At 43.8% G+C, this 14,259-nt stretch overlaps 1 protein-coding gene across 1 annotated transcript in view; it reads right to left on the bottom strand.

Annotated features, from left to right (window-relative positions):
* LOC138681380 (beta-soluble NSF attachment protein) overlaps positions 1-14,259 on the bottom strand; it is a 41,291-nt gene that overhangs the window by 10,674 nt on the left and 16,358 nt on the right. Inside the window, exons 5-6 of the mRNA XM_069768840.1 lie at positions 13,136-13,213; positions 4,901-4,956 (exon numbers count right to left, since the gene is read on the bottom strand). Coding sequence (XP_069624941.1) covers positions 4,901-4,956; positions 13,136-13,213 — 134 coding nt within the window. The remainder of the gene's footprint in view (positions 1-4,900; positions 4,957-13,135; positions 13,214-14,259) is intronic.

The raw sequence follows: 14,259 nt of genomic DNA, 5'->3' as shown, positions 1-14,259 counted from the left end.
AATATGTTGGCGCTATATAAATAAAAATTATTATTATTATTATTATTATTATTATTAATATATATATATATATATATATATATATATATATATATATATATATATATATATATATATATATATATGAAATTGGTACGCTGTAGTCATTCCAGTTTGGATAAAACAGCCAAAAAGTGGTTAAAAAAAAAAAAAATATGGGCACAGACCTAAACACATATGAAAGTGAAATGCTCAAAAAGGGGATTGAGATCGATAGCAGATGTATAATATTAGAATAAAGCACAAAGGTCTAGTGGAGTATGACAATCTAAGACCGGTTTCACACGTCAGTGGCTCCGGTACGTGAGGTGACCGTTTCCTCACGTACCGGAGCCACTGACACACGTAGACGCATTAAAATCAATGCACCTGTGCAGATGTCATTGATTTTTTGCGGACCGTGTCTCCGTGTGCCAAACACGGAGACAAGTCAGTGTTCGTGGGAGTGCACGGATTACACGGACCCATTAAAGTCAATGGGTCCGTGTAAAACACGTAGTCCGTGTGCAGTCCGTGTGCCATGCAGGAGACAGCGCTCCAGTAAGCGCTGTCCCCCCCAAATGGTGCTGAAGCCGCGATTCATATCTTCTGTGCAGCAGCGTTTGCTGTAAAGAAGATATGAATAATCCATTTTTTGTGGTTTTTCGTGTATAAAATAAAGGTCCATGTCCCCACCCCCTGTACGCCCCCCCGCTGTTCTGAAAATACTCACCCGCCTCCCTCGTTGGCTGTCGCTGCTTCCTGTCCTGGCCGCACCTTCTCCTGTATGAGCGGTCACGTGGGGCCGCCGATTACAGTCATGAATATGCGGCTCCACCTCCCATAGGGGTGGAGCCGCATATTCATTACTGTAAATGAGCGGCCCCACGTGACATGGACGTGTGGAACTGCCCTAATGTGTACGGGCTCATCCAGATTCTCCCCAACTTTATCTTAAGGATCTGACACGTTGGATTTCCAATGGCCAATCCCTTTTTTATGGGAGAGATAAGCCGCTGTCCGAAGACTCTCACAGCGACTTTTTCACACCCTCACCCTGTGTTGTCCGAGTAGTATTGTGCCCACAGGGAAGGAGTGCGGGCGTTCAGTGGGATGAGCCCTGGTCCATGCAGTCTTTCTAAAGACAGCCGTGGCAGCGGATGAGAACACCCACTGACCCTCGTCTCTCCACAACAGGCATAGCACAAGCTCGTAGTACGCCAGTCTTGACAGAGTACATGGCGTCGGATTCATTAAGAAGCACACGCTTCTAGTAAGTGTCAGTGTTTCTCACATAAAAAAGGTCAGATTGCAACTCATCCCAAAGAGCTATCAGAAAAATATTTTGGAAAAGATGGACCAGAAGACTTCATATAATGTATGAAAAATAATACATTGAAATTGTAATGGAACTTCTACACACAAACAATGTCTGTTAGCTGAAATTTGAAGGTGTTATGATCACAAAACGAGCTGCGTAATCATGGACCCGAGCAAGGGAGGAGGTAGGGGAACTAGAATATATATAATGTTCAATATTCAAGAAAGGATATAAGGCATTACAAGACTTTTTGCTCAGAGAGAGCTTAGTGCAGGCAATAATGAAAGCCCTGAAGCTACAGAATTGTGAATACAGCTCTGATGCTGATCTTAGCCTTATGATAGTGACTGTAAAGTAATGCAATGTATTTAACTCTAATGTTCACCTTAGGTCACCATGGAGTATACATTATTGGAGTCCAACCACATACAAAAAAAAAATTAAATAATGAATTGAAGGCTATAACAATAAAATGATTCTATCGTAGGGTATATTACAAAACATCAATCAATGGTTAAACCAGCAGAAGTTTGGCTTCTTCACTAGATGTGTCGTGGAACCAAGCTTCGGGTGTCTACATATACAGTCATGGACAAAAATTTTGAGAATGAGACAAATATTAATTTTTCCAAAGTCTACTGCTTCATTTTTTTCTAATGGCAATTTGCATATACTCCTGAATGTCAGAGTGATCAGCTTAACAGCAATTACTGTACTTGCAAAGTCAATATTTGCCCAGAAAATGAACTTTAACCCCCAAAACACATTTTAACATCATTGCAGTCCTGCCTTAAAAGGAGCAGCTAACATCGTTTTAGTGATTGATCCATTAACACAGGTGTGGGTGTTGATGAGGACAGGGCTGGCGATCAATCAGTCATGATTAAGTAAGAATGACATCACTGGACACTTTAAAAGGAGGCTGGTGCTTGGTATCATTGTTTCTCTTCAGTTAACCATGGTTATCGCTAAAGAAACACATGCAGCCATCATTGCACTGCACAAAAATGGTCTAACAGGGAAGAGTATCGCAGCTACAAAGATTGCACCTCAGTCAACAATCTATCGCATCATCAAGAACTTCAAGGAGAGAGCTTCCATTGTTGTCAAAAAGGCTCCAGGGCGCCCAAGAAAGACCAGCAAGCGCCAGGACCGTATCTTAAAACTGTTTCAGCTATGGGATCGGACTACCAGCAGTGCCGAGCTTGCTCAGGAATGGCAGCAGGCTGGTGTGAGTGCTTCTGCACGCACTGTGAGGCGGAGACTCTTTGAGCAAGGCCTGGTTTCAAGGAGGGCAGCAAAGAAGCCACTTCTCTCCAGAAAAAACATCAGGGACCGACTGATATTCTGCAAAAGGTACAGGGAGTGGACTGCTGAGGACAGGGGCAAAGTCATTTTCTCTGATGAATCCCCTTTTCGATTGTTTGGGACATCTGGAAAACAGCTTATTCGGAGAAGAAGAGGTGAGCGCTACCACCAGTCTTGTCTCATGCCAACTGTAAAGCATCCTGAAACCATTCATGTGTGGGCAAAAACACAGAGAGGCGGGCACCACACTTAATCAATACTAAGAGGGATCAACCACATGCATATATAGAATCTCAAGAAACAACAGAAAAAAGGAAAATATGCACACAGTGGGATCAACCTGATAAATTTGTTTATTTTATTATAACAATCCACCATATACAAAAGCAAGAAAGGGAAGGACAAACATGTAAAACCATTTAAAAACAAATCGGACCTACCCGCATCCCCCCAAATACAATAACACGGGTCCAAATGATAATATATAACAATATACAGATAATACAGGTAATACAAGGAGCCCCTGAACAGATGAGCAAGTTTAATGCAATAATAAACATGAATTTTCAATACACCATGCTGCTAATCCGACAGAGCCCTCATAGAACAAGACACATTATCAAAGGTTGGATCCCAAAGATAAATAACGGATACTCCCCCAGTAGTAAATGAAGCTAGGGTGAGCAAAGAACGAGGCCAGGGCCGGGGGGATCCAAGAGGGGGGATGGAGGCCCCACGCGTATCGATGCTGCACCCTAGCTTCATTTAGGAGCATGCACTTTTGGATGCCTGTTGCCTTTATATCTGCTCTGTGCTCTGAGGGCACACTTATCTACGAACATTAATGGGGTATTAACTCCTTGGTGACTGGAAGCCTGGTGTGTCATCCTGGTAAAGTATTATACTGGGTGTTAGCTTTAGGGTAGGTTGCTGTATAGCTGTTTTAGCTACTTGGTTATTTTGCCAGCATAATCCATTACCCTTGTTGCTGGACAGCAACCTGTCTTGTTATAGGCCTGGTGTGATACTGGGGGAGTATCCGTTATTTATCTTTGGGATCCAACCTTTGATAATGTGTCTTGTTCTATGAGGGCTCTGTCGGATTAGCAGCATGGTGTATTGAAAATTCATGTTTATTATTGCATTAAACTTGCTCATCTGTTCAGGGGCTCCTTGTATTATCTGTATTATCTGTATATTGTTATATATTATCATTTGGACCCGTGTTATTGTATTTGGGGGGATGCGGGTAGGTCCGATTTGTTTTTAAATGGTTTTACATGTTTGTCCTTCCCTTTCTTGCTTTTGTATATGGTGGATTGTTATAATAAAATAAACAAACTTATCAGGTTGATCCCACTGTGTGCATATTTTCCTTTTTTCTGTTGTTTCCATTCATGTGTGGGGTTGCTTCTCAGCCAAGGAAATCGGCTCACTCACAGTCTTGGCTAAAAACACAGCCATGAATAAAGAATGGTACCAGAATGTCCTCCAAGAGCAACTTCTCCCAACCGTCCAAGAGCAGTCTGGCACCCAACAATGCCTTTTCCAGCATGATGGAGCACCTTGCCATAAAGCAAAGGTGATAACTAAATGGCTCATGGAACAAAACATAGAGATTTTGGGTCCATGGCCTGGAAACTCCCCAGATCTTAATCCCATTGAGAACTTGTGGTCAATCATCAAGAGACGGGTGGACAAACAAAAAACCAACAAATTCTGGCAAAATACAAGCATTGATTATGCAAGAATGGACTGCTATCAGTCAGGATTTGGTCCAGAAGTTGATTGATGGCATGCCAGGGAGAATTGCAGAGGTCTTGAAGAAGAAGGGTCAACACTGCAAATATTGACTTGCTGCATTAACTCATTCTAACTGTCAATATAACCTATTGGTACTCATAATATGATTGCAATTATATTTCTGTATGTGATATAAACATCAGACAAACACTAATAAAAACCAGAGGGCAGCAGATCATGTGAAAATATAATTTTGGTGTCATTCTCAAAACTTTTGGCCATGACTGTATTTATCGGCAAAACATTTTTGGGGAAAAATGGATACAAATGGTGCATAGGTTGGGGTATTAGGAAACATCTCTTGGCATTGGGTACAGCCACATAAAATGCATGGCAAGCTTTAGTCACCAGCCGGCTATGGAGCTAGTACATTCAGAAGCCACAACACAAAACAGCTCGTACACATCTAGTAGAACCAAGAAGAACAGCAAATCCCACCACCACATTTACCTGTTGGACTCTTCCCCCTTGTAGTAATCTGCAGACTGCTCATAGTGTGCAACAGCCTAGATAAAAAGATTACAAAAAACATTGTAAGAATCACGCCGCAATTACGGACTCATTTCTATATTTTAGCGATTTAATTTACATTAAACAGGAAGCTGTCACTAATCAGACCAGACCAAGACGCTCTATGTAGAAGGAGCCATATCAGTGATCCGCTAATCTCTGCAAAATACCGATTGCTGATGGGACCTTAGGGCAATGACGGTGACTGGAGCAAGGCCTAAGGGTGCCCTCTACAGCGGCTTGTGAAAGTATTCACCCCCTTGGCTTTTTACCTATTTTGTTACATTACAATCTGAGCTTAAATATTTTTGTAATCCGATTTGTGTGTGATGCCCACCAAGACTCTCAGCCCAGGCAAGGAGGGCATTAATCAGAGAGGAAGCAGGGACCAAAGGTACGGTAACTCTGAAGGAGGCTGCAGAGTTCCCAACCAGACACTGGAGCATCTGTCCATACGACCACAATAAGCCGTACACTCCATAGAGGTGGCCTTTATGGAACAGTGGGCCATATCTGGATAATACTACCAATAAAATGTCAATATTATTTATCACACCCAAGTGTCAAGTTTTTGTATATCTTGATGGGATTGGATCCTACTTATGCACTACTCACCAGAAGTGCCGTGTTTATCCCCTAAGGTCAGTGATTTACTGGGACGGAGGTTCACCTTCTAACAAGACAATAACCCAAAGCAAACTGCTGAAGCAACACTCCAGTGGTTTATGGGGAAAAATGTATATACAGTGCCTTGCGGAAGTATTCGACTCCCTGGAACTTTTCAACCTTTTCCCACATATCATGCTTCAAACAAAGATACCAAATGTAAATTTTTGGTGAAGAATCAACAACAAGTGGAACACAATTGTGAAGTTGAACGAAATTTATTAGTTTTTTTAAATTTTTGTGGAAATTCAAAAACTGAAAAGTGGCGCGTGCAATATTATTCGGCCCCTTTAGCTTAATACTTTGTTGCGCCACCTTTTGCTGTGATTACAGCTGCAAGTCGCTTGGGGTATGTCTCTATCAGTTTTGGACATCGATAGATTGAAATTCTTGCCTATTCTTCCTTGGCAAACAGCTCTAGCTCAGTGAGGTTTGATGGAGATCGTTTGTGAACAGCAGTTTTCAGCTCTTTCCACAGATTCTTGATTGGATTGAGGTCTGGACTTTGACTTGACCATTCTAACACCTGGATACGTTTTTTTGTGAACCATTCCATTGTAGATTTTGCTTTATGTTTGGGATCATTGTCTTGTTGGAAGACAAATCTCCGTCCCAGTCTCAGGTCTTTTGCAGACTCCAACAGGCTTTCTTCAAGAATGGTCCTGTATTTGGCTCCATCCATCTTCCCATCAATTTTAACCATCTTCCCTATCCCTGCTGAAGAAAAGCAGGCCCAAACCATGATGCTGCCACCACTATGTTTGACAGTGGGGATGGTGTGTTCAGGGTGGTGAGTTGTGTTGCCTTTACGCCAAACATATCGTTTGGCATTGTTGCCAAAAAGTTCGATTTTGGTTTCATCTGACCAGAGCCCCATCTTCCACATGTTTGGTGTGTCTCCCAGGTGGCTTGTAGCAAACTTTAAACAACACTTTTTATGGATATCTTTGAGAAATAGCTTTCTTCTTGCCACTCTTCCATAAAGGCCAGGTTTGTGCAGTGTACAACTGATTGTTGTCCTATGGACAGACTGTCCCACCTCAGCTGTAGATCTCTGCAGTTCATCCAGAGTGATCATGGGCCTCTTGGCTGCATCTCTGATCAGTCTTCTCCTTGTTTGAGATGAAAGTTTAGAGGGACGGCCGGGTCTTGGTAGATTTGCAGTGATATGATACTCCTTCCATTTCAATATGATCACTTGCACAGTGCTCCTTGGGATGTTTAAAGTTTTGGAAATCATTTTGTATCCAAAGCTTTAAACTTCTCTACAACAGTATCACGGACCTGCCTGTTGTGCTTCAAACAGAACCCTGAGACTATCACAGAGCAGGTGCATTTATACGGAGACTTGATTACACACAGGTGGATTATATTTATCATCATTAGGCATTTAGGACAACATTGGATCATTCAGAGATCCACAATGAACTTCTGGAGTGAGTTTGCTGCACTGAAAGTAAAGGGGCCGAATAATATTGCACATCCCACGTTTCAGTTTTTGATTTTCCACAAAAATTTAAAATAACCAATATATTTTGTCCAACTTCACATTTGTGTTCCACTTGTTGTTGTTTCTTCGCCAAAAATTTACATTTGGTATCTATATGTTTGAAGCATGATATGTGGGAAAAGGTTGAAAAGTTCCAGGGGGCCGAATACTTTCGCAAGGCACTGTATTTTTGGAGTGGCCTAGTCAAAGCCCAGACCTTAATCCAATTGAGAATCTGTGGTCAGACTTGATAATTACTGTTCACCTTAAGGTACCGTCACACTCAGCAACTTTGCAAAGAGAACGACAACAATCTGTGACGTTGCAGCGTCCTGGATAGCGATCTCGTTGTGTTTGACACGCAGCAGCGATCTGGATCCCGCTGTGCAATCGTTGGTCGGAGCTAGAAGTCCAGAACTTTATTTCGTCGTCAGGTCGGCGCGTATCGTCATGTTTGACATCAAAAGCAACAACGCCAGCAACGATCATGGGGCCCCTAGATGTGTGTTGGATCGGTACACTCCGGCTGTTTGACATGGAGCTAACAACCAGCGAGAACGATAAGTGAGTCGCCGTTACGTCACTGGATCGCTCCTGCATCGTTCTGAAGTTATTGTGTTTGACGTCTCTACAGCGACCTAAACAGCGACGCTCCAGCGATCGGCTCGTTGTCTATATCGCTGCAGCGTCGCTGAGTGTGACGGTACCTTTAGTAAATCATGTAACCTGAAAGAGCTGGAGCAGTTTTGCCTTGAGGAATGGGCAAAAATCGAAGTATCATCTCAAGATGTGGAAAGCTCAGAGAAACGTATCCAAAGAAACTTGCAACTGTAATTGCTGCAAAAGGAGGCTCTACAAAGTACTGACTTTATAGTGGGTGAATAGTTATGCACACTGAAGTTTTCAGTTATTTTGTCCTAATTGTTGTTTGCTTCACAAAAAGAATACCCAAATGCTCACAGTCATAGGCGTGTTCTTTACATGCACTGATACAAACTCTCCACAAAAAAAAAACTGTGAAATTCCAGGTTGTGAGGTAGCAAAACACAAAAATTGCCAAAGGAAGGGGGAGAGAGGGTGAATACTTTTGCAAGCCACTGTATGTCATGCACCATGACCTTACACTAGGCATATGTATTATTAGTCCTACATGTTAGGCTACGTTCACATTTGCGTTGTTGGGCGCAGCGTCAGCGACGCGACGCAACCAACAACGCATGTATACAACACAGCGTTTTGCGACGCATGCGTTGTCATAAGATCCTACAGATCAGGAATTTCGGTGCAGGGAAAACGCTACAAGTAGCATCCTCTGCGCCCTGTCTTGTGCGTCTATATGACGCATGCGTCGTAAAACGGAGTACAACGCATACCGGCGCATGTCCATGCGCCCCCCATGTTAAAGATAGGGGCGCATGACACATGCGTCGACGACGCTGCGCCCAACAACGCAAATGTGAACGTAGCCTAAAGTTGCAGTATCAACATAATCAGCGTTATTTTTTTCTACCACTAGAGGGCAGTGTTGCACCAGTGAATATGGACTTGGCTATTTTTGAACAAATATTGATTTGAGCTACAAACACTTTTGGTCCTAAGGTCAGTGAAGTTCCAATGAATTCTCATAAATGAGTCAAGCTTGAAACAATAGAGACTAACTGCATTAATATAAATGACCATGACTTAAAGGGAATGGTATTAGAATCCCACTACATGTGGAGTAATTTAGCACTACACAGGTTCACATATTCAATGAATCAACATCAGTGTGCAGCACCAGCAGATTACTTATGTCATAGCAATGCCCTGAGTTTCTAAGGCTTCTTTCACACTAGCGTCGGAATCTCCCCGTCGCAATGCGTCGGGGAGAGATTCCGACGCTAGCGTTTAACGCTTTGCACAATGGGTGCAGCGGATGCATTTTTCCGGCGCATCCACTGCCCCATTGTAAGGTGCGGGGAGGTGGGGGCGGAGTTCCGGCCGCGCATGCGCGGTCGGAAAAAGCGGTCCGTCGGGAGAAAAAAACGTTACATGTAGGGTTTTTTTTTCCCGACGGTCCGCCAAAGCACGACGCATCCGTCTTGCGACGGATGCGAAGTGTGCAAATCCGTCGCAAATGCGTCGCCAATAGAAGTCTATGGGGAAAAAACGCATCCTGCAAGCACTTTTGCAGGATGCGTTTTTTCTGCAAAACGACGCATTGTGACGGATTTACAAAAAACGCTAGTGTGAAAGTACCCTAAGGCACCAATGCCTTATAATGCAGTTAGTCTCTATTGTTTCAAGCTGGACTCATTTATGAGAATTCATTGGAACTTCACTGACCTTAGGACCAAAAGTGTTTGTAGCTCAAATCAATATATGTTCAAAAATAGCTATTTATTAGGATAGGTTCATTATGTATTACATCTCATATATATGCCTATAAATGGTTATGTACGTCTATTGTAGGTCAGTCTAGCTATAACAGAGTTTTGTGTGTATGTGTTTGGGTTTGGGCGTGGGTAGTTGGTAGGGACACTTAGGGCCAGGAGGGACAGTCGACGAGGAGTGGGGGCGCCACATCGAATATTAGGGTGCCAACCTCCACTGGCAGGAAGGGTTAGTCTATTAGGACCCCTGTAGGGTAATTTTAGGAATTTTTTTACCCTCATCTGGTATTTTTGGCCCTGCTGTCCCCAACTTTACCCAGCTCGGGTGTTGGTAATTGATATTTGTTCTTTTGTTCGTTATCATTATCAGTAATTTTTAATGTATATCTATTAAAAAATTGTTTGAGGGTTTTTGCTTTTTTGTGGTTGTGTAAACAATTATACCCTTACATTATTTATCCTGGTGGTCTCGTTACATGTGGGGGTTAACTGGTTGCTAGGGAATCCCCACATGTACTCAGGCTGGCTAGTAGCTGTAAATCATTCAGCTGCCGAGATGAAAACTAAATCTCCGAGCAGTCATAAATACTCGGAGACCACCCGAGCAACGAGTACACTCGCTCATCACTACCGATGACATCTCCACCTTTGTGTGCATACAGTTTAGGTGCTCTCTACTGATGACGTCTCCACCTTTGTGTACGTACAGTTTGCAAACTCTCTGACGTCTCCATCTTTGTGCAAGTACAGCCTAAGTGTACTACTCAGGGCCAGTGTCAGCAACCAGGCAAGTACCGGGGCCCTGAGTAGACGGGGGGGCCCACTCACCGTCAGGGACACCTGTGCACTATGGAGGCCCGATGCCAGTGCCTGTTAGTGGGCACATTCCCCGTTGCTCAGGGCCCCGGTACTTGCAATACTTACCTTTCCCTGTTCCTCCGCTGCAGCGTCTTCCACGTCTCCTGACTCTGTGACAATTCAGGGCAGAGGGCGCGATGACGTGACTAGTGTGAGCCCTGTGCTCTGAACAGTCACAGTGCAGAACCGGAAGACGGCAACGCTAAGGAGTCTGGAGCAGAGCAGCAGCCAGTGAGGTGAGTTATTTTTTTTAATGTTTGAAGCATTGAATGGGGCACAATATGGATCATTGTATGGGGGTCCCATAATATATGCAGCATTGTATGGGGCCCATCACATATGGAGCATTGTATGGGGCCCATCACATATGGAGCATTGTATGGGGCCCATCACATATGGAGCATTGTATGGGGCCCATCACATATGGAGCATTGTATGGGGCCCATCACATATGGAGCATTGTATGGGGCCCATCACATATGGAGCATTGTAGGGGGCCCATCATATATGGAGCATTGTATGGGGCCCATCACATATGGAGCATTGTATGGGGCCCATCACATATGGAGCATTGTAGGGGGCCCATCATATATGGAGCATTGTAGGGGGCCCATTACACTGTATATGGAGCATTGTATGGGGCCCATCATATATGCAGCATTGTATGGGGCCCATTGCACTTCATATGGAGCATCGTAGGGGGCCCATCATATATGCAGCATTGTATGGGGCCCATTACATATGGAGCATTGTATGGGGCCCATCACATATGGAGCATTGTATGGGGCCCATCATATGTGGAGCATTGTAGGGGGCCCATTACACTATATATGGAACATTGTATGGGGCCCATCATATATGCAGCATTGTATGGGCCCCATTACACTGTATATGGAGCATCGTAGGGGGCCCATCATATATGCAGCATTGTATGGGGCCCATTACATATGGAGCATTGTATGGGGCCCATCACATATGGAGCATTGTATGGGGCCCATCACATATGGAGCATTGTATGGGGCCCATCACATATGGAGCATTGTATGGGGTCCATTACATATGGAGCATTGTATGGGGCCCATCACATATGGAGCATTGTATGGGGCCCATCACATATGGAGCATTGTAGGGAGCCCATCATATATGGAGCATTGTAGGGGGCCCATTACACTGTATATGGAGCATTGTATGGGGCCCATCATATATGCAGCATTGTATGGGGCCCATTGCACTTCATATGGAGCATCGTAGGGGGCCCATCATATATGCAGCATTGTATGGGGCCCATTACATATGGAGCATTGTATGGGGCCCATCACATATGGAGCATTGTATGGGGCCCATCATATGTGGAGCATTGTAGGGGGCCCATTACACTATATATGGAGCTTTGTATGGGGCCCATCATATATGCAGCATTGTATGGGCCCCATTACACTGTATATGGAGCATCGTAGGGGGCCCATCATATATGCAGCATTGTATGGGGCCCATTACATATGGAGCATTGTATGGGGCCCATCACATATGGAGCATTGTATGGGGCCCATCACATATGGAGCATTGTATGGGGCCCATCACATATGGAGCATTGTATGGGGCCCATTACATATGGAGCATTTTATGGGGCCCATCACATATGGAGAATTGTATGGGGCCCATTACACTGTATATGGAGCACTGTATGGGGCCCATAATATATGCAGCATTGTATGGGGCCCATTACACTGTATATGGAGCATCGTATTGGGCCCATCATATATGGAGCATTGTATAAGGCCCATCATATATGGAGCATTGTATAAGGCCCATCATATATGGAGCATTGTATGGGGCCCATCATATATGGAGCAATTTATGGGGCCCATCATACATGGAGCATTGTATGGGGCCCATCATATATGGAGCATTGTATGAGGCCCATCATATATGGAGCATTGCATGGGGCCCATCACATATGAAGCATTATATGGGGCCCATCATATATGAAGCATTGAATGGGGCCAATCATATATGGAGCATTGTATGGGGCCCAACATATATGGAGCATCGTATGGGGCCCATCATATATGGAGCATTGTATGGGGCCTGTCATATAAGGAGCATTGTATGGGGCCATCATATATGCAGCATTGTATGGGGCCCATCATATATGCATTATATGGGGCCCATCATATATGCAGCATTATATGGGCCCATTATACTGTATATGGAGCATTGTACGGGGCCCATTAAATATGGAGCATTATATGGGTCCCATCATATACTGGAGCATTGTATGGGTCCCATCATATACTGGAGCAATTTATGGGGTCCATAAAATACTGTATGGAGCATTATATGTGGTCAATTATTCTATATGAAGCAATATATGTGGCTTATTATTCTGTATGGATCAATATATGGGGCTCATTATTCTGTATGGAGTACTATGTGGGGCTCATTATTCTGTATGGAGCACTATGTGGGGCTCATTATTCTGTATGAAGTGCTATGTGGGGCTCATTATTCTGTATGAAGTGCTATGTGGTGCCCATTATACTGTATGGTGGACTATACTGTCCGGTTTCTGAGCTATTGTAGAATTTACAATAGATATCACTGATGTAATGTAAGAAATAAGTGAAATCTTTGCATTATACTATGTCTATATTTCTTATCTGTGCATCATACTGTAAATTGTGGTATGTATTAAAGGGGCCACAGAGACTCTTTCGCCAAAGGCCCACGAAAACCTGGAGCCGGCCCTGTCTCTTCTGAGGACGTCTCAACTTTTATGTATGTTCTTACCTTTTCAATATCTACAAGTTCAGTCTCATAAATTTCTGCAATTGTAATGTGATGTTTAGCAGCAATCGTAAACCTTCCCTGTAGATGAGAAGAGCAGATATTCATTGATATAGGCTTCATAAGGCAACAGTGACACGGTACAGGTTCAAACGGCATAATACAAATGTATATAAAGAAAAAAAGTCTAATCCCTAGCGGTATGATGTAGTACCATGCACAAAGCACAATGGTGACTTTAAACAACACGAAAACATAAAACAATTTAATGCAGGATAGTGGAGACTACATAGTGTATATTGGCTGCCAGAAAGACTCTGAAGCCCATTACTGACCGCTCACTGGATATAAGAGCCCCCATCAAGGTCTACCTGTTGACTGCAATCAACCACTTACTGTAATCTATTACACAATCTACAGCCGACTGACAGCCAAAGCTGCCATCTCTCACATACACAGGAGCACTCCTGTGTCCTCTATGAGAAAGCCGCAGACTGGCTGGTCGGCTGGCAACTTATCTCCAGGAGAAAAATGTGATTGGCAGCTCGAAATCACACACGCTCAACATCTCTGCCGACCATCAAACCGACCATCGAAATCGCACACGCTCAACATCTCTGCCGACCATCAAAATCACACCCGCTCAACATCTCTACCGACCATCGAAAATCGCACATGCTCAACATCTCTGCCGACCATCAAAATCACACACGCTCAACATCTCTGCCGACCATCAAAATCACACACGCTCAACATCTCTGCCGACCATCAAAATCACACACGCTCAACATCTCTGCCGACCATCAAACTGACCATCAAAATCGCATATGCTCAACATCTCTGCCGACCATCAAAATCACACACGCTCAACATCTCTGCCGACCATCAAACCGACCATCGAAATTGCACATGCTCAACATCTCTGAAGACCATCAAACTGACCATCAAAATCACACACGCTTAACATCTCTACCGACCATCAAACCGACCATCGAAATCGCATGTGCTCGATGGGGAATGATGGCAATTATTCGTCAGCCAGAGTCCCCATTAGACCATTGGCCGAACCCCTCAAAATCTATGGATTCAGTTGACATTGGTCTAAATGTATATGAGGACCTTTAAAC

Source organism: Ranitomeya imitator, chromosome 5, assembly GCF_032444005.1.
Source record: "Ranitomeya imitator isolate aRanImi1 chromosome 5, aRanImi1.pri, whole genome shotgun sequence".
In the NCBI taxonomy this organism is placed as follows: Eukaryota; Metazoa; Chordata; class Amphibia; order Anura; family Dendrobatidae; genus Ranitomeya; species Ranitomeya imitator.
The sequence above is the reverse complement of the archived record's forward strand: the minus strand, read 5'-3'. Positions and strand labels throughout refer to the sequence as shown.